This window comes from Apteryx rowi, unplaced genomic scaffold (assembly GCF_003343035.1).
Source record: "Apteryx rowi isolate R43461 unplaced genomic scaffold, aptRow1 scaffold_183, whole genome shotgun sequence".
Classification (NCBI taxonomy): domain Eukaryota; kingdom Metazoa; phylum Chordata; class Aves; order Apterygiformes; family Apterygidae; genus Apteryx; species Apteryx rowi.
Genome location: NW_020448119.1, coordinates 845,752 through 870,892, shown reverse-complemented (window position 1 = coordinate 870,892; position 25,141 = coordinate 845,752). Strand labels below are relative to the sequence as shown.

The window sequence follows — 25,141 nt, the reverse complement described above, 5'->3', positions numbered from 1 at the left end:
CGGGCCGCCTGCCGCGGCCCCGCCGGGGCGAGCGGGCAGAAGCGCCCCGCTTCGCCTGCGGCGCGCTGGGGCTGCGCTTCGGGGCTGCTCGCTTCAAGCTCTGCCGGCGCGTAGAGGCGGCGGTTGCGTCTCGGGGCCTCCGCGCCCGCTGGGGCGGCGGTCTCGTGATCGCCCCTGCTGCCCGCCCGCTCGCTCCTCTGTTCGCGGCGATGCCGCTCTTCAAGCTGCCCGAGCAGTGTCCGGCGGACGCGGTGTCGTGGGGAGAAAATGAGTAATTAAATAAATCCTAGGCTCTCCGGGTCGGTGACCTATTTAATCTGTTTTAAGGACAAAGCTATAACTTGAATAGTACTGCCAAATTTAAACGTGGATCACTTATGCTAGACTTGTGTAATAGAGAAGATGTGAGTATTGTTTATTTCTATGGTGAGGTTTTTATCCTTATCTCTTTAAAAGCACTTCTGCTGAAGTCGAAAAAAGCCAAAACAGCCCGTGAAGCGTATTTGCTTTAAAGGAGTTGTAATTCTGATCCTACAGCTTTTCTACCAAATAGTGGGAGAAGGGCCCTCCAGGAAACAAGACTTTCTCATTATTAACGTACAAGTAGCTTGGTAAAGTACTGGTTCTAGAAAGAAATGTTCTTTTGTGCTTGTTTCTTGTATGATCTTTGTCAGGGAGGAAGAACATCAGGTAGATTTAATGACCAAATAAAGGTACTATGACTTTTGTATGCTATAAATTGGGCATATCTGAAACCCTCTACCCAGGGTTTTTATATAAATTTTTTTTTTATAAATCCTAAATGATTCTTTGGTCTCCAAGCAATTCAAATGCAATTTAAGAAAAGCTGCCAGAGTCCTTTCAGGCATAGCAGACTACTTCATGAAGTTCTTATAAAAACTTGACTATTAAAAAAACCCCAAACCCAAACTCTTAATATTTCTAATGTAATTTCTGTGCTTGTGTGGCTTTTTTTTTTCTCTCCTGACTTTTTTCCCCCAATTATGTAGTGCTGTTCTTCTCTGGGAGATAGTCAGTGTCTGAAGAATGGTTTATTGCCTCTTTTAATGCAATTGCTTGCTCCTCTACCTTCTTATGAACAAGTAGGAAGTAATATCTAAGCAATAGTCTCATTTTTACTGCTTGATTCCTGGAGATCATCTCCCAAGAATGAAAGTTACTACTGAGCACTTCCACCAGAGGAGCGTTGAGAAACATGCATGTGCCACAACATAAACCCCTATTAGGAATTTGAAGCAAGTTTTCTGGTGCTCGATAAATGTAACTGAGGTGGGAAGTGTGGTCTTTGTTGATACTGATTAGACTCTTTTCTCCCCGCTCTTTGTAGAGGAATGGCTCCTTGTCGGTACCAAACAAGGGCATCTTCTTCTTTACAGGATCAAGAAAGACATAGGTAAGTTGATTTTAAGAGTGGCACAAAAGTTGGTGGTATTTTTATTTCATGCACTTTAGAGGTTGTAGTGACATTAACACAAATATGTTTAATTGCTGATTTTTCCTGCTTAGAGTTTAATGAATATTATGTGGGATCTTTAGTGGAAATGTGCATATCATTTATCAGATGTATAAGAACCATCTATCAGATATGTAAGAAAGATGGCAAGTAATATCAGCCTATTTTCTGTCTTTAAATATGGTTTTATTAGGTCTTTGTACAATAAGTTAGTGTAATTTTTATGACTGCAATACTTGTAGATATACTTGGACAAAAGCAGTGCATTGTCCTAGTTGTCAGAGGTCTGATACTTGTTATCTGTTAATGAAAGACTGGATTAATAGATCAGTTAAAAAAATAAATAAATAAAAAGGTTTATTCATTCCCATCACAGGATGGGCGAGGGGGAGCCCTCCCAGCTATCTATGGTATATATACTCTTCTCCTTGCCTCTTGGACAGTCAGTCATAAATGTTCTTAGTCTATTCTGGAGATCCCACAAAGAGCACTATTATATTTTTAGATTTAGTTATAAGTAGCTTTCACTAAACAGATCTCTATTTCACATTATCTGCTGTTATGTAAAAACCCATGTTATTAAACGCACTAATGTAGTACTATGTGGGATAGCAAAAGAAAAAAAATGTGTTCCCAAGTGTATCAGCTTTTGGAAAGATGTTTATTTGTAGCTACTTGGGTTTTTGAGACTGAATTCAACTTGCTTCTTTACGAAACTTGTAGGTCATCTATTCCAATCAGAACGTGCTAGACCTGAGTTATTAGTGTTTTATCTCACATGGTAAATTTCTCCCCCTTTTTTGCATCAGTGCCAGGAGAGGTTATGTCATCAGAAAGTGTCTGTAAGTGTTTATCCCTAAACCTCCTTTTAAACCCTTGTGGTGCAGTGTCTATTCCTTGTCTACTTTGCAGTGATGTGTTCCCTAGCAATTTAAGTTGCTGACATTTGATTGGTGTAGATAAAGTCTTTTGGGTACCTTTGTATCTCTGGGTTTCAAAATATTTAAATAATAAATGTTGTAATCTAAAATCCCAGCAAGGCAAAAATCTTAACTGTTGACGAGGTCCTCAGATGGGTACAAGAAGTATAATTTAAATCTTTGCCTGGCTAGGTAGAAGACCACCTGATGCGTTTAGCTATTAAGTAAAAGATAGCACAGAGATATTGGAGTCTGGATATTAGAGTTCTGGTGTTAAATGACCGATTTTCATTTCATAACTCTCTGTGTTCTATTTAGTGTAAGATTTATTCAGTCATAAATTTAAGGGTAACTTCAGTTTACATATTCTCTCAAATCTTTTTGGTAGGTTGCAATAGGTTTGAAGTGACACTAGAGAAATCCAACAAGAACTTCTCAAAAAAGATTCAACAGGTAGGAAATACCAGCTTCTTGACATGGAGGAAGTTTTATTGTGTTTTCAGCCGAGAAATCTTGAAATGTCAAATATACTTCTAGAATCTGTGCTAGGTTTAACACAAATCTCCAAAGCTATAGATTCTTCTGGGGGTGGCACAGCCTGGTGGGTTAGTCCACTCTCTCTTCCTATAGCAGCAAGAAGTTTGGTTTGGTTGCTAAAGCAGAATGCTAAGAATTGGGACTTTATGATTGATTTCTGGATTTTATGGAAGTACTTTAGTTTGCAGTAAACCTCTAGCTGCTCTGACTGAGAATATTTGTAAAAATGATGGTAGTACTCACACCCACAGGCGGTGATATATTGTTTGACTCTTGGTTATACAACGTGAATGTAACTCCTGTTAGCTGAAATTTAGAACTAAAGTAACTTGCTATTTTCAGGCAGTCTTGTTACTGTTTCATTTTTTTGTGAACTTTAGCTCATTTATTATATTCATACTCGGGAAAGCACTCAAAAAAGATTATGCAGCCTCTTTCAGCAACACCCTGCACATCCTTTAGCTGTACATTTGTACATATCCCTTATTCCAAGCTTTCTTACAAACTTATGTTGCAAACTCTGTGTGCTAGCTTACAAAATTTGGGTATTGGTGAATGAGGTTACAATAGCTGGAGGGAAGCAGTGTATAGATAGCTGCCTTGCTGTTTTCGTTATTTTAAGAGTATGTAAGTTGTGGGGGGGTTTTTTTGTTAGACTATAATCAAGCCTCAGTTAGAGATTTGGCTTGTGAATGTAGTCTGATAGAACTCTTTCTTTCAGATTCATGTTGTTTCCCAGTTTAAAATTCTGGTGAGTCTGTTAGGTAAGTGAAAAAAATGTTCTAATATTTAGTGAACTCTTCTCGGTACAGTTACCTGGCTGAATGTAACAGCCCTTCCACACACCTGCATGGTGGTCTAGTTGTTGAAAAGTTATTGTCTAGGATTTAGGCATTTTGACTTTGCAGAGGAAGCATTATGCAGCATAGAGTGAGAGCAGCTTTGCTTGTCATAAACCAGCTTGGAGAACAAAGTATTAACACTATTGTGATTAAAAACTCACATATAGTTTATATGTGTGTGGGTATTTATGTATATACACACACTTACCCCCCCCAAACACCTGTGTGTGTGTTTGTGTGGGTGTGCACTGTATGATAGAGGATAAAACTTCTATTGTCGGAACTTGTTTGATGTGTGAAACCTGCTGTTGATGCATTACACCAATGTCGGCTTATATGTGGACGGCAATCTTTTACCATCTTGTGGAAGGTCTAAGTTTGCTTGACTCTGACTATATTTATTTAACCTTATGATCTTCCTATGTCTTTTTTTGCTTATGTTACTACTCCCTTCTTTATGATCTCCAAGTCCCAGCTCTTCAGACTCCAGCATGTGTAGATTGCTGCTGCCTGCATCCTCGTGCGTACAAAAACTTGACCACAGCACCCTCCGCTTGCAACTATTAACTTCCCACTAATTTCAGGAGCCAGTTCAAAATGGTCTTTGTTCATACAATCTTCCATTGTGAACTTGCTCTGCTCTGGTTTGCCTGCTGTCCCTTTCATTCCTACTTCCTCTGCTTGGTTAGCACCTGTTCTCAGTTCCTTCATGTAATTTTGCCAAAGCTGGTGTTAGTCTTCTCTTTGGTGTTTATCATCATGTATTCCTGTGTGTCAGCGCTCATTTTTTAGTTGTTGGAAAAAAATTCATTTTCCTTTCTTACATCTCTTAATTTCTCTTACAAGTTCTTTTTCTGTAAGCATAAACTGTGATAATTTGAATTAGCAATGAGCTCTACATGTGTTAAATATTGAACAATAATTGGAATTTTGTTTAAAACAGAGAATAACATTTATGTCCATGACCTGTTGACATTTCAACAAATCACTACAGTTTCCAAGGCAAAAGGTGCATCTCTCTTCACTTGTGATCTTCAGGTAAGAAGAGGAACACAATGGCATGGATACCCTTACTGCTTTGTAATAAGGATAAATTTTTTACGTTGCTGGGAAAAGTTGGTTTGTTAATTTAGTGTTATGTGCAAGCTACTTGGGCATTAGTACCTAGTTATGGATGTAGGAGCTTCAATTAAGGTAATAAACTTTAATATAGGCGTTTTAATTTTCTTCTTGTGCTCCGTAAGAGAGCTGCCTGTTAAGACTGTAGCCTTTCACCTTCTGATACAAAACTAAGGCATTTTTGTCCTGTGGTCTTTGTGAACTTTTATCCTGTGAACTTTGAAGGTCTCTTCTTTGAAGTGCTCTCTTCAATATAAAAGCAATTCTCTTTCCTTACATTGCCAGTGTATTAGTTCACCGTGATTCTCTTCTCCAAGCATCCCCATCACTGTGTTTATTACATCTTTGTTTTTGTTAAACTGTGTCAGCCCAGGGAATCTCTGGGCAACTATGGGTGATCCAGGCCACAGTTGCATAGGGTATAGCAATCCTCTTTTAATGTGCTGTGGTTTATAAAGTGACTCATTTCTATCCAAGTGAGTTTCTCAGCCTACCTATGTTATTCAGAAACCTTCTTCATGACCAGAAGAGATGGTTTAGTGTCTTTCCTCAGTACTTTGATATCTTCACCCCATGGGAGCTTAGTATTAAGTCTTTTTTAATAAGAATCTAGGCTTTCTAAGTTTTAAGACTAGTTATGTCTTTTAAAGCACACTTAAGTCCAGTCATTCCAAAATGCCTTATTGTTTGTTTATGGGCACTTGGATTTGCTGGTATTTCTTGCCAGGAAACTTTTCCAACAGGCCAGAATCTAAAACACAGCTATTAATGTTTTCATTCATCAGTATAACGCGTTCTTTGTGGTGTTTCATTTCCTTCCCTCTGCTATACTGCAAAGAGTTCAAGCTGTTTATCCTAGTCTTATGCGGAAAGCTCTCTGCCCAGCCCTGATTTTATCTTTGGTGTGTGTATATTTTTAGTGCTTTATAAACTCTTTTTTTTAATTTTCGTGGTGTCACAATCCCTGTCATCTAACCACAGTTGATTGTGAAGTACACCATCACCCTTCTCTCTTTGCTTCCTTATTTAGGAAAACCCCTTCTGGCATGGATGAATAAGGCTGCTCTTCAGCTGACAGCTTTGCTTCAGTCTGAAGATTCTTTTGGCCTTGTATCATCTTCTCGGCCTTCTGGTATTAATGTGTTTATGCCTGTGTGTTTTCACAGCATTCAGGTACAGGGGAAGAGGTGCTGAGAATGTGTGTGGCAGTACGGAAGAAGCTACAGCTTTATTTTTGGAAGGACAGAGAATTTCATGAACTACAGGTGAGTTGGACTGCTTCTATGGTCTAGTATACCTCACTCTGGACCACAGTTGCTCTTTATTCCTTGCTGTGGAGTCCCCATTACTCACTCAGAGGCATTGCTGGCTTTTAGTGCTGACTCCTGTTGGTTCTGCAGTGATTTAACAAAGCAACAGCAAATTAAGGTGAAAATGGATGATTGAAATAGCAAATAATGGCATTAATACAGTTTCATAAATTAAACCAAAAGCTATTCTATGTTCTAGTAACATTCCACTTGTAGTATGCTTGTAAGTCGGTGAAATGTGTTAACACAAACAGCCTCTATAAACATATGCTTAATGATAACACTATGGGAGTGGGTTGTCTTCTACCCAAAGGCTTCCAAGCATATCAGGATGTCAGAAGGTAGGTACTGACTACAAGCGCGGAGAACTGCGCTTCTGAATACCAGAATAATGATTTAAAAAAAATAAGAATAGTTTTTTACACATTTCTACTGGTTCATCTAAGCTGGTCTCTTAGGAAGTTATGCAGTTGATTCAGAGCACACCTTTCTCTTGTGAATGAATCTAGCCTTTAGTTCAATTCTGCCATTCATTGACCTGGAGAAGTTGGGTGGATATGCTGGGAAATATGGTGTCAAAACAGTGCTGCCTGTTACTCTGTGATGCCAGATCAGACTTCTCTCTGCTTTCTCCTGTAACAGCCATTTTTACTTGTTTTTCTGTTGTTTTTTCAGGGGGACTTCAGTGTACCTGATGTACCAAAGTCTATGGCCTGGTGTGAAAACTCCATCTGTGTTGGTTTCAAGAGGGACTATTATCTGATACGGGTAAGACTGAGGTTGGAGCAGGATGTGTAAGGAGACTTGGATCACAATAGATGCTATGTAGGCTGTTCTTATGCTCAAGGATTTAGTTGTGAGATGTGAAAAACAGTATCTTGTACTCTTGCTGTATGTGGTTTTGAAAAGGACAATTTTAAGCATCCTTTTAAACTGATTTTTTTGTCAGGAAGTGATTTTTCTCTTTATCACTGTTGAAACTGGTGTTTGAAACTATTGTAGAAAGAAAGACTTTGGAAAAGATATGTTTTGGTTCAGTAGCAGTCTGTGTAAGCTCAGTTTGCTTGTTACTTAATGTATTAAGAAAGGAGACATCTTTAAAAAGAAAAGACCAAGATTATCTTATTATTTGACAGACAGTGCAACTTAATCATTTTTTTTTCTTTTTTGGTCCCCTCGCAGAATTATCATGCTTTCAGTTAAAATTGTTTCATTTGGCAGCTATATTTGATATTTTTTCCTGCCTTTATAATTGGCTTTTGCCCATATTGTAAAATCCTAAGGTTACACAAAGAGGTGTTCAGACACTTTCACTGGTGTTGTTACTGTGCTGTGCATTTTAAATGCTTATATGAACTATGTGCTCAGCTACTGTCATAGTAATAGGTATACGCTACCTCAGGTACAGTAGGTAATATTAATGCTTTATTTCTGAAGGATGTATGAACAAGAGAAATGTGGATACCCAAAAACTTTCTTATTGTTAATCTTTAAAATTGCACTTGTCCTTTTAGCGATTAGTCTGAGTTGTGAACCCCTCTGCCATGCAGTGGGTTTTTTGACTTTCAGACATTTGGTCTTCTATGGTTCTGAAATACACATTATGTTGAACAATAGTGTTTTTTTTCCTTTATCCTTGTCCTAGGTGGATGGAAAAGGATCCATCAAAGAACTGTTTCCTACAGGCAAGCAGCTAGAACCATTGGTAGCCCCTGTAGCAGATGGAAAAGTTGCAGTTGGCCAAGATGATCTAACTGTAGTGCTAAATGAAGAAGGGACCTGTACCCAGAAATGTGCCTTGAACTGGACAGATATTCCTATAGCCATGGGTGAGAACGCACAGTAGTCTTTTCTTCAGCATGTCATATGACGATCACAATTGTATGTTACATTTCTGGTATTTAGAAACTAGCTGGGTTCCGAGTGTGACGATTCTTGGAGTATTCCAGGTTGTGCTTTCCAAGTGTGGAGAGTTGCATTTGTTTATTTCTATTTCTGTCACTCCTTTACTCCTGGTCTGCATGCCTCTCTCCTTTTCAGAAAGTAGGCATATTGCCTATCTTTATAAAGTGATAAGATTTGAAATATAAGGCAGTGTGTTAGAGCACCAGCTCTTCTGAGCAGCTGAATACTACAAAAATTTCATGTATTAAAAGATGAACAAAAAGCTTTGCGGTATTCTGTTAGCACATTGCTGTCAGTCTCGGGCATTGAGTTCCTTGATTAATAAGCAAAAAAAGAACACATTTGAAGGAAAAAAATTTTGAAGGATAACCCTTACTTTGAATTATGGCTCATTTCAAGGTATACTTGAGAAAGATTAACCTAAATTTTTGACCTGTTCCACAAACAGAACACCAGCCTCCCTACATTATTGCTGTTCTGCCAAGGTATGTGGAGATCCGCACTTTTGAACCTCGGTTGCTGGTACAGAGTATTGAGCTGCAGAGACCACGCTTCATCACCTCTGGAGGGTATTATGTAAAACTCATGATTACTTTTGTTGAGCTGTCTGGGTATGGTAGCACTTTGAAAAATTGTCTGTGAGAAAGGAACAGCTTTTCTGACTCCCTGGGCTTAAGAAGTAGCACTGAAGAAGTCCTTTGTCTTTTATGAGCAGAAGGGTAGGGTGTGGACCCGGAGGAGTAAATGACAGAGCTAAGGGTCCTTGGGCATTTTCAGTCACTGGAAATGTTTTCTTCTCCTTTCTGCTTTGCAGTATTGCTCAACTTCTCCTTGTAGCTGGTTGGTCAATATGTGTATTAACCAGCATTGTTTGTTTCAGATGGGGTATTGCTTCTTTCTCAGTGCTGGAAGGTGGTAGCTGACCTTTTGTCTTCTTTCCAGCACAAATATTATATATGTGGCAAGTAATCACTTTGTCTGGCGGCTTATTCCAGTCTCCATAGCAACGCAGATCCAACAACTTCTACAAGACAAGCAGTTTGAGTTGGCTTTGCAGTTGGCAGTGAGTATTTATCCTTTCAATTTGAGGTGGAATGCGCTTTTGCAGCAGTACAGAAGCACGCAAAAGGATGTCTGCCTACTGCTTGACTGTAGCTAGTCCAGAGAGTTTAACTTCCCTACTGTCAGCCTTGCACAAACTGACAAACTCTTTAGTGGGTTTTGACTCTTAAGTTTTTAGTTTTTTGTTGCCAGTTTTCCATATTGATCTATTGTGGTTTTAGGTTTTGGGATGTCCTCTCTTGTGCAAAGCGTTACCCCTCCCAGATATTTAATCAGTTGCCTTCTTGCATACTTGTAGTCAGTTGGACTTCCAAGTCTTCAGACAGCTTGTAAACAGTTTTACTTGGGGGTTGTATGTTTTTTGTTTTGTCAGATGACCAGGAGTGTTTGTAATAGTCTTCCATGTTATTCCTGAAACATAATCTTTTCTAAGATTATTTCTAAGATTCATAATCTGAATCAGTATGCTTAATTGTGTTGCTTGTACTGTTTTAGGATTTTAAGCTTCAGGATTTTTTCCCCCCAAATTTCCCTGGAATTTCACTAAGATGAATTCATTTCATTTTGCATTGCTAATATGAAAACACCTTAAAAGGCAAATCAGTAAAGATGTGCTGTTATGTAGTGAATATATAGATAATGGAAGGTAGCTTTTCAAACCTTTTGGGTTATGTCAGTAGTACAATGAACATAATATTTGAGAATCGACTTCTGACATGCTCGTTCTTGGCAGGTTATGCTTTTTGGAATATGACAAACTTCTGGATTTCTTAGTCTCCCCAAAAGACAATACTATTATTTCTCTAGAGTGTTTCATTCTCACTTATGAGGCCCAAGAGTGTTTCATGTTCATCAATTTGTGTTTGTGTAGGAAATGAAAGATGATTCAGACAGTGAGAAGCGACAACAAATTCATCACATTAAGAACCTCTTTGCCTTCAACCTCTTTTGCCAGAAGCGTTTTGATGAATCCATGCAAGTTTTTGCCAAGCTTGGTACAGGTAAATGCTTGGGCTGGCCTTGAGATACCTGGGTTAGGAGAGATGAAACAAAGTTCACAGGCTTTCTCTCTCTCTCTCTCTCTCTCCCTCCCTTTTAAGTTTTAAAATGCTGTTGCCTTTGGCAGACTGGCTCCCTGTGAATGAGAATAGCCTAGGCAGCTGTTTATTCTTTCTTTGTGAACCTGTTCATGGTACTTCACTTGAACTGACTGAAGTTAATTAGACTAAATCATGCATTTTCTCTTTGTGCAGAACACATTTCTGTTGTAGCCTATTCTGCAGTGTGGGTACCACGTACACAAACCCTTGACGTCTGAGGGTTTCAGCAGGGAACAAAAGCTTATGTGCAGCTTGGAATAAAAAATAAAGAACATCTGTAGATTTGTTAAGTCCTTGGACTCTGAGCAAAGCAAACTAAGGACCCTCAACCTGGTTTCCTGTTTGATGGACCAAGCTGCTGAAGCTAGGAAACTTATGTGGTTGTGGAAGTCAAAATAGACGCTGATGCTATTCCTCTGGTTCATAGCAGCTTATTGGACGACCACCAGAAGACTGGACTGTACCATAGAATAGTGCCTAATATTGACATGCTTTTATTGGTGACAATGCGTCATTTGTGCATTTGAAACTAGAACTATTAGTAATCTAAAATATGCAACCTACTTTTCTTGATGACACTTACTGTCATATTTACTTTTGAAAATTATGATGAAGAGAAGGACTGAGAGCTCAAAATACTTTGAATTTAAATTTGAGGATAGTAATTYTTGAATTTGCTTAAACTCCATGCAAATGAATGCTCATTTAGTTACAGGTGGCTGTTCAGTTCTGTCCTTGTCTTCTGTTTGAAAGCTCAGTAAATCTTCTCTTAAAACATTGCCTGTTCCTAGAAATCCTGTCCTACTGTCAGAGTTGCTAATGTTGGGACTCTGCAAAAAGAGCAATAAAAGGATTGTAATAATGGCTTGTCCTGCAGGTGTGACAGATGCACAGTTTGGAACTTGTTCTGCTTGGACTTTGAAACTGTCTTTCTCTTCCCTCTTCTGGCTTGTTTTACCTTTTTTTTCTGTGATAAGCAAGTTCTCTTATCTGGAACCTCACAGACATACAAGTTGACTACAAACAGCTCTGTTGAAAAGCTAACCTTGCTCAAAGGCTACATAAATTTAAGAGTTTGTAAAAGCAATGTCATGCACAGTTACTAATACTGGTTGTTTTTTTTTTGCTTAGATCCCACTCATGTGATGGGTCTGTACCCTGACCTCCTGCCCACAGATTACAGGAAACAGCTACAGTATCCCAACCCCCTGCCAGGGCTCTCTGGGGCAGAGCTGGAGAAGGCACATTTAGCTCTCATAGACTACCTAACTCAAGTGAGTGCTTCTACATCTGTTTTTAGAGCAGTGTTATTCAATTTTAACATACTCTGTTGGTTAATTTCACTGATGCACAGGAAGCAGTACACTTACTTCATCTCTGTCAGGCTAGCCTTAATAGCTTGTCTTCACAGTTGGAAACTCTATGGCAGCAGCTCCTGCAGGAGAACTAAAAGATGTGACATGTGCCAAAGAAATGGGGAGGACATCACGTGACAGTGAGGACTGGACAAAACTTACTCCTGGACCAAATCTGAATCTGAGTGCATTGTTTTATTTTTAGTAGCCCTCTGAAGAGGACTTGGGCTCTTATTCCTTTTGGTGACTGTTGTGGAAGGCACTCTATCTACGAGATAGTCCAAAAGCATGCATTAGAGAAAGCGGCACAGGATGTGGTGGGGTCCCATAACTTCTTGTCCTTTTTATTCTGTTACAACTGGCATCTGAGCTGTTTTGGTGTCCTTTTGACTTGACTAAAAGGAAGCTTGTGTCTGAAGTAGGGTTTGTTTTTGGGGTTTTTTTTGAGTGCACAGTAATTCAAAACTTAATTTATGTTTCAAATGTTTTAAATGTTCTGATTTCTTCAAAATATCTCTGTTCAGGTTAACCAAATTTTCTGCTACCTGTTTTCTCAAGGCTCTGGAAATCTTACAAAACTTATAAATCTGCAAAATAAATATGTATACCTGCATGTGGTTGGAAAGGTGATGTGTTCAGTATTTAGAAACAAACAAACAAAAATCTTGAAGAGTAAATTGGTAAAATAAGTTATTAAATTATTTTAATTTAGTCTTTTTTTCTTGGTGGATTGTATTTTCTGGGAATGGAATGGAGAAATCCATGGACTTTCTCTGTTAAAATTTCATTCAATGTCCTGCAGAAAAGAAGTCAGCTGGTAAAGAAGCTAAATGATTCTGACCATCAGTCCAGTACCTCACCCCTCATGGAAGGAACACCCACGATCAAATCCAAAAAGAAGTTGCTACAAATCATTGATACCACCCTGTTAAAGTGTTACCTCCACGTGAGTTTCTGCATGTCCTAGAGGCCTTTGCTTTATAACATGAACTTTATCAGAAGTTCAGGCTGAAAAACTTGAGGAGCAGGATAAGAAGCTACTTTAGAAGTTCTCATGAAACTGTTTCACTTTGGTCTAAAAATGATCTGTGAAACTTTGTGGTCTTAGCTAGTTTCCTCATTGGTCAGGAAGCAGTTTCACGGAACAAAGCAGGCATGTCCATTTTGGGTGGCTGCCTCTTGTCAAACCTTGCTGCCAAGGTTGTTTTCAAAGCTGGCCTCTATTCTGGAAGGGAATAGCTCTGTTGTTTTCTTCTGTCCCATCAAATAATGGAAGTGTACAGGACTTGCTCTAAGGTGTTAAATTGTCACTTCTTGTGCTATGAGACTTATACTTTTCTCTGGGTTTCAGTGAAAAGGGGGAGGGTCCCATGAGCTTAGATGCACATTAGACAAATGTTTGAATGCTCTCATTTTTGCTTGCAGACAAATGTAGCGCTGGTGGCACCATTGCTACGTCTGGAGAACAATCACTGCCATATTGAAGAGAGTGAGCATGTACTAAAGAAAGCACACAAATATAGTGAGCTGATAATACTGTATGAGAAGAAGGGCCTGCATGAGAAAGGTAGGTTTGGGGTTGGTGTGGGGAGAAGAGGAGGAATAGGCACATGCAGTCCTAGTCTGAGTTTTAACTTGTCTTGACTGAGCAGGCAGATTTCAGAAGGTGCTTTGTTTCTGGATCTTTCTCATGATTAAGTCTGTTTTTGTTCCTGTTACCTTTTTGGCTGTGTGTTTAAAACAAAACTTTTGTTCTCTGATGGCAGCAGAACAGGAAGAAATGTGCTTTTTTTGTGGTTCAAGAATTAACCTTTTTGTTTTTCTGAAAGCATTACAGGTACTAGTTGATCAGTCGAAGAAAGCCAACTCACCTTTGAAGGGTCATGAGAGGACAGTGCAATATCTGCAGCATTTGGGTAAGTGTGGAGTAGAGGCTGGTTAAAGCATTGTTCCTTTTCAAGATGTCTTTATTCTTCTGGGGCTTAGCAGTGTTGGCTTTTTTTGATTTGTTCAGTAACTGTCTGTAGACTGTTGGGCTAAAGGGTACCCTTGTCATCTAATATGGTTTCCTGCATAATGCAAGCCTTAAGCATTAGTTCAGGAGAGTCTTGTTCAAACTCGAGCATCTCTCCTTGGAAAACGCTCCTTATTTCTAATAAGAATTTCCATTGGTAGAGAATATACTATAGCATTTTATTTCATTCCAGTGATGATTTACCGTCACTGATGAAGGTCTAACTTTCAGGTTAGACTTTCCAGCTGAAATTTTAACTTCCAGTTGTTGAGCCTGGTGACTTTGCTGGAATGAAGAATGTTATATAAAATTTTCGTTTTCCGTGTATAGATAAATCTGGATTATGACATAACAGATTTAGTTGCTGTTTGCAGAATCACATCAGGAAACTGCTTGGCTGACTATTCATTGTGAACTCCCATGTCTTTGAGGGTTTGTTTTTTTGAGAATAGTCCCCTCCATTCAATAAAATATTTATTTCTAAATGCACAGTGCAATCACACTGCTAGTTTGGTAAACCGTGCACAGTAGTTTATGGGGGGAGTATCTTTGTTCATCTCCTAGTCTTATACTGTTGACAAAGCTTGATTTAATTTTTTTCTTTTTTAATTAATTTTTTTTTTTATTTTACTACTTTGAATTCCTGCTGGCTTCTGTTATCAACATGTTTCTTCAATGATAATTCATTACTTACACATGGCACAAACAGGGAAGATCTCAATGCCATTGTATCTCTTAGGCTTCTTATTCATTGTTGTCACTTGGTAATGTTCTTTGTGTCTTAGAGAAATCTAGACACAGTACTGCCTTACAAAACAAACTTCTGATTTTACTTAAAAACAAAACAAAAATAACCCTGTCACCTTGATTGATCTATGTTAGCTGTTCATTTGTCTTACCTGAGACTGGTGACACTTACAACCTATAATTATCCAAGTTGTCTGGAATGCTCTTCTGAAATCTTGGTATGTTGTTATGTTTCTTCAAATCTTCTGGAGTTTCTTGGTTATTCCAGGGCTTTCTGAAAAACAGCTTTGCTGTGTGTTTCTTGCTCAACTTCTTCAAAACTAATAACCTTTATTTGGGTCTGTTGACTTAAGGGTGATGAAATCTAGTTGACACAGCCAGCCCAACAACTTACTTGATGCTGAAATGGAATGTTTTACGCTACTGTCATTTACAGCCTGTTCTTCTCCCCTCCCCCCCCCCCAATAACTAGCAGATATGTAACACATCCTTTTTTCCTGTGTTGCCTGTTCCACCATGATTAGTTGATAAATGTCATTTCTGGGAGTTCCTTAATTAAGGTGATAAAAGCTTTTAATACTGCTAGGTTTTAACAATTTTTTACTCCTGCTCTCCCTTTGGTGAGGCTTCAGTAGTTCTCAATTTCTAATCTAAATCATAATTTATTTTTTTATTAATACAGAATGTCTTTTTAGTTGTTTTCATTTCTGTTCTAAGTGAAGTAATTCTTCTTTAGTCATCTCTTGTCTGTAGGTTTTTGGGTATGTAATGAAATGTTCTTAAGTAGTTCTCCAGTAATTAAATAAAGAGAATTTTCTCCAGGGCTGTAACTGTGGTCTCTTAAATCATCAAATATGCATTACTGCTTTGGATTTGACACTTGCTGTGCATTGACAAAGTAAACACTTCCTGTTTATTGCACCTAAGCAATTGCTAATTTTTAACTGTGTGATTGGCCATACCTGTCAAATTCAGTCTTTGTTCTTGTTTGTGTCGAACTTGCCACAGGGAGAATGGTGTATTTGACTGGGTGGTAAATAGTTTTCTGTATTACACTATTCCTTATCTGTTTCAAATAGTCTTATGTAGAACCTCTTCCTATTATATCTCACATTTGAACTAGGAATTTTTTGCTGAGAATGTTTAAAAGTTCAGTGTGTGCTTTAATTCTAGCAGCACAAAACACCCTTGTTGGTCACCTTCAGTGGAAATCCCCCTGCAGCTGAATGTCATGTGCTGAGGGAGCCTGTTGGTTTGTAATGCGGTGTGATGTGATGTTGGCCTTCTAGTATGCTGATCTATAAACTTTCATATAGTTACTTGATGAGTTCCTTCTTTTGTTCTGCCATCTTGAGGGTTTGAGTAGGTTATAGCTTTATGATTGGTGATTCAGTCATGATTTCAGCAAAGGCAACTAGAATTGATCAGTGCTTTAGAAAGGACCTATTTGGTCTCTCACTTGTTTATAAACGGTTAGATTTTTCTTTCTGTCCCTTGTTCTAAAGGGGACCTAACTCACATGAGTTGTCTTCTCCTTTATTTAAATATTCTCATTGAGTCTAGTACACTCTAGTTTAGTAGAAGATTGTTCCCCTGAAGTGGAAACTGTTCATACCATACAAGACAATTAAGGTTAAGACAATTGAGCTTGTTTTTTTATCGATTATCTAAATTCTGTGGCACTTGGTATTTGACTGAGTTAACGCTTATTCCTGTTTGAAATCATGTTTGCAAAGTAATGAAACTGAGGCTGTAGCCTGGAATGCATGATTTTTTTTTATTTTTTTTTCCAAAAAAAGTAAGTGAAGCTTCCTGTAAGTGAAGCTTTGCTGGTTCTGAAAGCATCTGCTTGTGCTGTGAGTAGGTAAATCTTTACAAATTTAACATTAACTGCTCCTTTTTGTTCCAGGCACAGAGAACTTGCATTTGGTATTCTCCTACTCCATCTGGGTGCTAAGAGATTTTCCAGAAGATGGGCTGAAGGTAAGTGTGGCTGGAACAGGTGCCTTGCTGTTGAGATTCTTAATTCAGTGTATGGAATGGGGAGAAACAGATAATAATCTGTAATATTCTATATAATCTGTAATTTTCAAAAAAAAAAATCTGTGAGAGTCCAGTTATTATTAAATTCAATGAAAGGTATAATTTGTATTGTCTGTATTCAGTACTGTGGTGTGCTTAGTGGTAGATGGAGGAAGACAGCCTTTCAATTTGTCTTCTGGTTTTCTGTTCATGGAATACATTAAATACTGTATCTACTGTCAAGACATACGAGGGTTCCTAGCTACCTATTGCAAGTTGATATTATTGATATCGCACTTTTTGCAGAAGAGGCTGATTGCATATTAATGACAAATGATAATTTGCCTTTCTTATTTTCCATTTCTTTGATTATAAAACTGACTACCTGTATTTGGGAGGGGGTGGACATTGTAAAAGAAAAGAAAAAATGTGTTGCCTAGGGCAACAGTGGGCCGGTTTGTTACTCCTTTTAGATGTGACATAGCTTCTAGGTGCCTAAATAAGCTGTTTGGATTTTTTCATACTTCATATACTTATTCTTTGGACTTATATGATGGTATGATGAGTTTCTGTGCCTCATAGAAAATATGCTATTTCACTTAGATTTAAAAAATTAATTGTTCCATAAATAAAATTTTGTTTGGCAGATATTTACAGAAGACCTCCCTGAAGTGGAAGCTTTGCCACGAGACAAAGTGCTTGGTTTCTTGATAGAAAACTTTAAGAGCTTGGCTATTCCTTATCTGGTAAGAACTCAATCTGTAATAGTGCATTACATTTGGTACAATGTGGTATGTGTAAGGCTTTGGTTCTCCTGGCATTGAAGCCTGATGTTGTTAAATAAATAAGAGGAAGCAGACTGAGACTCAAACATGAAATTCTAAAGTCAAGCTTGGTGAAAGGAAGAATGGAACTGTTGCTTGCTTGTAACAAATCACATTCCAGAGGAAGTATCTGTAACTGAACATAAACATGTATTTATAGGAACACATCATTCATGTCTGGGAAGAAACTGGTGCAGATTTTCACAACTGTCTCATCCAGCTGTACTGTGAGAAGGTGCAGGGCTTAATGAAAGAATATCTCAGTTCTTTCCCTGCAGGTATGCTCAGCCTTTTCTGGTGGGAAGACTAGGGGAATGGAACAGCACAGGGTAGGTTTTATGGCATAGTGCTGTAAGCCTTCACTGTTCGTATCCAGAAGATGATATCTCAAGCAATGAAGGAATTGAAACTACAAAAGTTATGGCTTTATAGGGAAGTCTAGTTTCTTGTCTTTCTAGAAATCTTGGGGGATCAAATGACACTTTATTCATGGTGGAATGGCAGCTACTGCTACCTGAATTCTGGGTATTAAGGGTAGGGAAGGGTCTTGAATAACTGTATCTGTTCTCTAGCCAGGCACTTAATAATGTGTTCTAGGGAGCTGTTGTAATTTAGCAGGTGCATCTGATTCTCAGCCCATACAACAGCTTTTGGTTCCTTCTCATAATGATCTATTTTTGTTATCTTCATCTGTGTAATACCCAAACTTAAGTTCCTTTTTCTTCCATATAGATAAAACACCAGTGCCTGCTGGGGAGGAAGGAGGAGACTTGGGAGAGTACAGGAAAAAGCTGCTGCTTTTTCTTGAGAAGTCTAGCTGTTATGAACCTGGTCGACTAATTAGTGACTTCCCCTTTGATGGTGAGTTCAGTTTCCATGGGCTAGCTGAAGCCTAATTGTTGCATTGTACAGCAAAAATTCCTAATTCATTACAGAATCGTGCTAACAAAAGACAGAAGATGAATAGATTTGAGATATGCCACTGGTGTGCACACTAAATCTGTTTTGACTGGCATGCCTGGGTCTTTCCCACTCTCTGCAGAATTCTTGTAACTGCTGGCCTAAGACCATGTGGTGTCTCCCATCACTCTTAAATGTTTGTCCTAACTTTCAGATGAGCCTAAATTGCTCAACAGATGTGAAATTTGTACTGTGACTAGTGTCAAACAGGCATCTAGTCACAGTGTAACTTAATTTATGCTCATACTGTAATTTGTAGTTCCTTCTGTTAGTCTGGAGCTTATGCTGTTATTTCTTTGTGTAGCTGTTGACTAATCCTTCATGTTGTCCCTAGGTCTCCTAGAAGAACGTGCTCTGCTCTTGGGTCATATGGGAAAGCATGAGCAAGCTCTCTTTATTTATGTTCATATTTTGAAGGACACCAAAATGGCTGAAAAGTAAGGGTCTCTCTATTTTTTCACAAGGCTTAGTTTGCTCACTGTCCTGTAGATAGGATGTGTAGTGAAATGTTGCTATGTTTAGAGCAAGAGCACTGTAAGCTTTTGTGATCCTCTGGGTTTCCACATTTCTTGATTTGGGCTCTTCCAGGTACATGTATTACAGATAATGATACAATCCCTTTGAGGCTGACCTTTCCATGATCTTCTGTCATTGTGCTTTAGTTTGGAGCAATTTGATTGTCACTAATATTCTTTGTTTCCACCCTGTCGCATAGGACTTTCCACTGGTCCTTAGCTTGAGAACTTGTGTGTGTTGTTTTGCTTGCCTTCTCTTTGAGAGGCATTCACTAGACCAGATATCAAGTTAAACTGCTTCAGTTAGCATGATCCTCTTTACTAAACACATGGCTCTTTGCTAGATGTATTGTGTCAGGGAACCTTCTGGGTGAATCTRAAAGTACTTGGGTGAGAATATAATTAACCAATACTGACAGGTGTATCTGAACAGTGTATCTGAACACTGTTCAACCTAGCTATTTTTGCAGATAGTTTCAGGAAATGCCTATTAGAGAACATTTAACCCTGGTATGCAGTGTACACTAGTGAACACCATTTTCTTGTGATTAGGGCATACTCTAAAGTAATTATAATTATGTATATATACATATATATTTTTGTGCTACGGTATGTTGATTGGAGACCAGCTCTTTCTCTGCAACTGAATTAAATTCAGTTTCTGTTCGAGCATTTTGTAAGTTGATTGGCAGTGGGAGACTTGCACAAAACCTCCCTTTTCTCAAAAACATTGTGATACAGAATGAACAGCATCATTTTGTTATGTGATCCTGTCTAACTGATCAGAATTGGATGTAAGGTCACCTAACTTGGTTGGCCTCAGCAATCTAAGCATTAACATGTTAATTTCTCTTGATTGAATCTCTGGGTTCCAAAACTTTCCCTGCAGTTCACTTGATTCTTCTCTGTTCTAGCTACTGCCATAAACATTATGACAGAAACAAAGATGGCAACAAAGATGTAAGTAGCTTTATCTTTGCAGTCCTCCTGATTTATGAGTACATATTAGTTGGACTGTTTGTGCCATGCTAGGGCGTTTAAAGTTTATGCTTTGTATAGATTTCTCAAAATTAGTGTAGGTGGACAGGAACCTATGTGTAAGCACTTGGAATTTAGGAATTAATAGCTTTCACTGATCTTTTTTTTTGGGGGGGGGGGGTTACTGTGTCACTGAAAGTGAGCATAAATTTTTGTAGCTAAAGTTCTGATGGTGTTCAAGAGAAGCTAAAATACTGTGGTGTTCTTATTCCATCTACATCCATAGAAAAACTAATGGTAAAAAACAGGGACGTGTTGGTTTCTAAAGATGATAAATGAGTTCAAATATGCATAGGAGGCGTGATTAAAAGGTACTGCTTTTATGGAAAAACTTTAGTGTAGAATGCAAGTCTTAAAAGACCTTGAACAGCTTTGGTATTTTTCTTTTTTGTTGTTTTAAGGTAAAAGCAGTTTAATTGAACAATTTAGAATTCTGAATGACAACCTACTAGTACCATCATCGTTTTCTACCAATACCATCAATTGTGGATGGATGTGATGGTTTCAGAATCTTTCCTTTATGTGAAACAGGTCTATCTGTCTCTGCTCCGGATGTATCTCTCCCCACCTAGTGTTCATTGCCTGGGGCCAATCAAGATGGAAGTGTTGGAGCCACAAGCCAATCTGCAGGCTGCTCTGCAGGTTTTGGAGCTACATCACAGCAAACTGGATACCACCAAGGTAAGGAGCACTTGTAAGAACTCAGTTTGTACTGTTGGTAGATACAAAGGGCATTGGAGTAGGCATGTGAACAGATTGTCACATTTAGCTTGATGTGACAATTTTTGTTCTCTATTCTTTTTTTCAATTTTTCCTGACCAAGTATGTTTTGCTCTAGGCAATAAACCTACTTCCAGCAAACACACAGATTAGTGAGATTCGAATCTTCCTAGAGAAAGTCCTTGAAGAAAACGCCCAGAAGAAAAGATTTAATCAAGTACTCAAGAATCTTCTCCATGCTGAGTTTCTGAGGGTAAGTACCCATCCCCTGTCACGTATTGAAACGGAATTTTAAAACTGATGGTCAACAGTTATATAACTTGTATCCTTTATACAGGATGTGCATCCTCTAGATGGTGCTGTAGTGCACCTGAAATTAGTAGATATGCACTAAGTAGACTGAAAATCCACTTTTCAGGAGATGGCAAGTGCATTTTAGTTTGGATAAGGCGTGTGCTTTTGCAGTGAATCTCTGGACTTGTGTTTCGGTGTGCATTGCAGCATAATCTCAGAGAGCATGGACTGTATTTATTTCAAATAAACTACACCAGATAATGCTGTTTGGTAGTTCAGTAGAACACGCCTTAATGGTTGAAGTGCCATAGTCTGTGGACCAGACTAGTCCAAAGTAAAACCCTGGAATACATATTGCGTCTTCAGTACCACGTGCTCTGCTTTGCAGACCTGCTTCTGTTGTGCTGTGCAACTTGCTAATGTAGATATAGCCAGTGAAAATTAAATGTTGAGACAGGTTTCAGTTTTACCAGACTAGAAAGGTAGCTGTGGTATGGCATTGCTTTTTGACCAATTTTTTTTTTTTTAATTCTCTTATAGGTCCAGGAGGAGCGGATCTTGCATCAGCAAGTGAAGTGCATTATTACAGAGGAGAAGGTGTGCACTGTATGTAAAAAGAAGATTGGTAACAGGTGAGAGCATATGCCTTAAGTCTGGGAAACAATCAAATATGAATCTGGTATACTTATGCAAATTAAGTGTTGCACAAATCGGGATGTATGTACTGACAGAGCAGCACTATGAAGGAGATGTTTGAGGAATGTTTGAATTAGAAATTATATCACTCAACTGGGTGGTTGGGAAAGCATCAAAGCTTCAGTCACTGAAGTTTATTTCAAGAGTTTCATCCTGCTTTCAACAAAACAAAATAAAACCCCTTCAGAAACTGTTAAGACTACTTGCTTCAAAGCTCTAGAAGGCAGAAAGTTGCTTCTAATCTTGTACTTGGAAAACTTTGTAAAAACACTGCCTAGTGGTCCTGCTTCTTTACATCATCTTTCTTAGTTCTAGTTAAGAATCGCAACCTGAGATTCATGTGTGATGGTTTTGTATATCTGATGGCCTTTTGGTTCTCTAGATGATTTACATTTTGTAGTCTAATAATCTTAGGACATCTAAAAGTAAACTGACTCGCTTGTTGTCTTGATGCCTATAACTTTTTTTTCTTCTGCCATCCCTAGTAAGTAACTACAGGCTTGAATAGTATGCAAATCTTTTATTTGCATTTTTTTCTTTCTCATTATTGAACTCCAATGAAATGTCACATAATTATTTTTTTCTTGTTGATATGAACCTTTCTGAGATCAGTAGCTTTCACAATGGTAGGGAATAGTTCTTTTTTCAATCTGTTTTAATGAACACAGGTCTGAATTACTGCTGTGCATATTCAAGTTTTTGCTGTTAGTGTATAGCATCAGAATTTGAATTTGTTTTGGATTGTCTAGGATTTTTCTAATGCTATGAAGTCCAGTAAGGCTTTGAAGGGCAACCATGTCAGTATGTCACAGTGTCTTTGAAGTTTATTACTAGCAACTTCCAAGTAAAATGTGCCCATAGAAATGAAAATACATGCACGCACGCATATGCATACATGCACATGCACACACTTACAAAAAGTGAATTATTTTGTCTGTTCTTTCAATAAAATATTCAGGCTGAAATTTAAACGGGAAAATGTTGCTTTTATTTAGGCATTTTTTTGGATTCTAACATTACTCAGATACTCTTGTTTAAAGAGGGTGAGCTGTTTATTTGCATTGAAAGTTGATTTTGTGTTCTGTTTTCTTTATAGTGCATTTGCCCGATACCCTAATGCAATAGTTGTGCATTATTTCTGCTCCAAAGAAGTCAACACGGTGGACACCTGACCTTGTTGCCAAGGTCAATAATTACAACATTCATATGAAATTCAGAAGTGAAGACTTAAGAAGCTGATGCCTCTGAGATTTTTGAGGCTTGTTGCTAGGTTGTCCTACACTGAGTAGAAGTCGCTTATATCTGTGGACTGATTATACTTACTGGCTGGCAATATTGACTTAGGAGGAAATGACTTTTTTTAAACCATATCATTATAGTGCTGGCAACTACATTGAATCTCTCAATACTCAGATGCAGATGAATGGAGACTGACCAGCAGTGAGCTTTTATTGCACTCCAGCCTTGCAAATGAGTTGTCAGACAACTGTAAGGTGTTCACCAGAAGTCAAGTTTTACTATAAACCTTTCCTTCTTTTAAGGTAAAAGTTTTGTGATTTGGCCTTGTATGTAAATAGTTCTAACATTCTTAAAAAAAGAAAAGCCCTTTAAAGTCTTTGCAGCTGTATCGGCATTACATGGAGATCACCAGGTGTTAGAGATGGAGAAGGCTACTGTGCCTATTTCTAGAATTAGTAAACTTAATTTTACCTTCATCCCAGTAAGGGGAATATCTAGATGCTGGCCAAAGGAACACTTTTATTGATGTTCAGTGTGTTATTACCTGATCTTCTGATAAACAGAAGTTCCACAGGAGGTAGCTAGGCAAACAGTAGGTTCCACTGGTAAGCATTAATTTTTTTCCCTCTTTACTTTAGTTTGACAGCTGTAAATAAAATTAACTTGCGTGCTGTTTGCACTGAATATGGTCACTCTTAGTATGAGTGGAAGCTTAAAGACTATTCTAAGAAGCAGCTTACATCTGTACTCATACTAAAAAGCAAAGAACCTGTAAGCAGCTTCCGAAGGGCCTGAAATAGCTGTTGCTTGAGCTTCTAGACAATATTTGAGATGTATGTGTATATAAAGTTCTTCAGTCTCTGGTTCACTTTCCATCATTGAAGTAAAATTCAGACTATTTCAATGTCTCTATTTTAAATGCTTTAGAACAACCCTGTTCTGCTCAGGCTGGTACTGTTCTTAAATTACACTTGGGCCAGAAGTCTTTAACTACAAAAACTGGATTGTAGCATACTCCTTATAGGCTGTAATATTTTTGTCTAATTTATTTTTTGAACAAACTGTAATCTATAGCAAATTGGTATTAGGGATATTAAAATGTTTAGCTGGTGCAAAAAGAATCTAACCAGCAGTAATGAAAGGCAGCAGTAGCAAATAGCCCAATAAACTGGATTTTGGACACCCAACATCCTCGCCTAGCAATACTTGCTCATAAATGTGTAATTATTAAGTAGTATGGAGCGCATGGCATGTAACTACCAGACACCACTTCTTAGATATCAAGTAAAGGAATAAAGCCTGTCTGTCTAAGGTGTAATGGGATCTCAGTAACTTCACAGGTTTACTTAGCCTTTGTTACATAGCACTTTTTAAGGAACAGGTCTGCTGTAGGCTGACAAGGGTCCACATTCACCTTTGTTACCAGCGGCAGATTCTGCAAATCTCAGATGTACAGTATGTTAGCTTTACCCCTTCAGTTAATATTTGCCCTGGATACTTGTGTGTGTTTTCCCTTTCCACATGTGTTTATATACATTGTTATATGCCATGCATTCTTATGGATTTTTTGGTCTAGTGTTTTGCTACTTCTGTGCTTGGATGTCTTGGGCAGTATTGCTACTGGTATCCTTCTGCAGAGGCTGGGTAGAGGGAATCTACGGTGTTACTGTTTTTAACCTTGTATTTCTTCTGTTTGAAGAAGAGAGCCTAAAAAACACTTGTATTCAATTTGCACATTCTGTATAGATCTTTATATACTAGTTTAGGTACAGAGGGAAAATGATTTGGGAGAGTTGTGTTTACAGATCATTGAAAGAAGGGTATTTATCAAGGCCCTATATTCTTTATATACAGATATAACAGTATTGCTCTGATTTTTACTTATCTTATGTTTAGTACTGTTAGTTGGATTTTTATTTATCTTCATTATCTGCTACCAGGAAAACTGTAGTCACATATGAGGATCTTCATTGTGCTCTTCTTTCACAGTTAAGATTGTGCCTTTGTTCACCTTCACTGCATACCTTTTGCAGAGATGTGGTTTGTCCTGTAACTTTTCTGTTTCTTATATATGTGGTTTGGATTTACTAACAATACAGCAGGTTTGTCTAAAGCAATATATTGTAATAAATATTGTGAACCAGTGTGTGTTTCAATGACTGTGCAGTTACACTACAGTACCTCAGAGAAGCTTGTGGTGTGTGTGTGTTCTTTTTTTTTTTAATATATTAATCCTCATATTTTCCTGGAAGTCAGAGACTTGATGCAGGGGTTTCCAGTATCCCCCCTGCTTTAATATATTAAATTCCAATGAGGCCGTGTCTTATGACAGCTGTTGTCACTTCTGAACTTTGTTTTTTAGAGCTACAAGTTTATAGTATGCTTGTGAAAGCTCCCAAAATCCTATTAACATTTTTGTATTGTTTCTTTGAATACTGCTTTTGAAAG

General features: G+C 38.1%; 2 protein-coding genes across 6 annotated transcripts in view; both read left to right on the top strand.

Moving 5' to 3' along the window:
- Positions 1–1,351: 1,351 nt before the first annotated feature.
- VPS39 (VPS39, HOPS complex subunit) lies at positions 1,352–24,883 on the top strand. 4 transcript variants are annotated; one of them, XM_026061585.1, is made up of 25 exons: positions 1,377–1,414; positions 2,284–2,316; positions 2,783–2,847; positions 3,653–3,695; positions 4,717–4,811; positions 6,059–6,157; positions 6,878–6,970; positions 7,848–8,031; positions 8,556–8,676; positions 9,050–9,170; positions 10,041–10,170; positions 11,401–11,543; positions 12,427–12,570; positions 13,050–13,191; positions 13,454–13,540; positions 16,295–16,368; positions 17,055–17,153; positions 17,392–17,509; positions 17,964–18,092; positions 18,526–18,628; positions 19,621–19,666; positions 20,276–20,425; positions 20,583–20,717; positions 21,299–21,390; positions 22,551–24,837. In XM_026061585.1, exons 2-25 carry the CDS (start codon positions 2,298–2,300, stop codon positions 22,624–22,626), a joined length of 2,508 nt encoding a protein of 835 aa, XP_025917370.1. In that variant the 5' UTR covers positions 1,377–1,414; positions 2,284–2,297; the 3' UTR covers positions 22,627–24,837. The 4 variants fall into 4 exon arrangements, 3 of the variants coding, with proteins under 3 accessions (XP_025917372.1, XP_025917370.1, XP_025917371.1); XR_003252811.1 differs by lacking the exon at positions 19,621–19,666 and having other exon boundaries at positions 1,371–1,414; positions 22,551–24,883; XM_026061586.1 differs by lacking the exons at positions 1,377–1,414; positions 2,284–2,316 and having other exon boundaries at positions 2,813–2,847; positions 3,653–3,682; positions 22,551–24,883.
- Positions 22,924–25,141, top strand: part of LOC112964020 (cytosolic phospholipase A2 zeta-like) — a 35,001-nt gene continuing 32,783 nt past the window's right edge. For both annotated transcript variants that reach the window (XM_026061590.1, XM_026061588.1), the window contains exon 1: positions 22,924–22,995. The gene's annotated coding sequence lies outside the window, so the exon portion shown is untranslated. The remainder of the gene's footprint in view (positions 22,996–25,141) is intronic.

Excerpts from the sequence above, each read along its gene's own strand:
- VPS39 (XM_026061585.1), top strand. Across the intron at positions 8,032-8,555 it reads AGATATTCCTATAGCCATGG|AACACCAGCCTCCCTACATT; the intron begins GTGAGAACGCAC and ends TTCCACAAACAG. Across the intron at positions 18,629-19,620 it reads GACACCAAAATGGCTGAAAA|CTACTGCCATAAACATTATG; the intron begins GTAAGGGTCTCT and ends TCTCTGTTCTAG.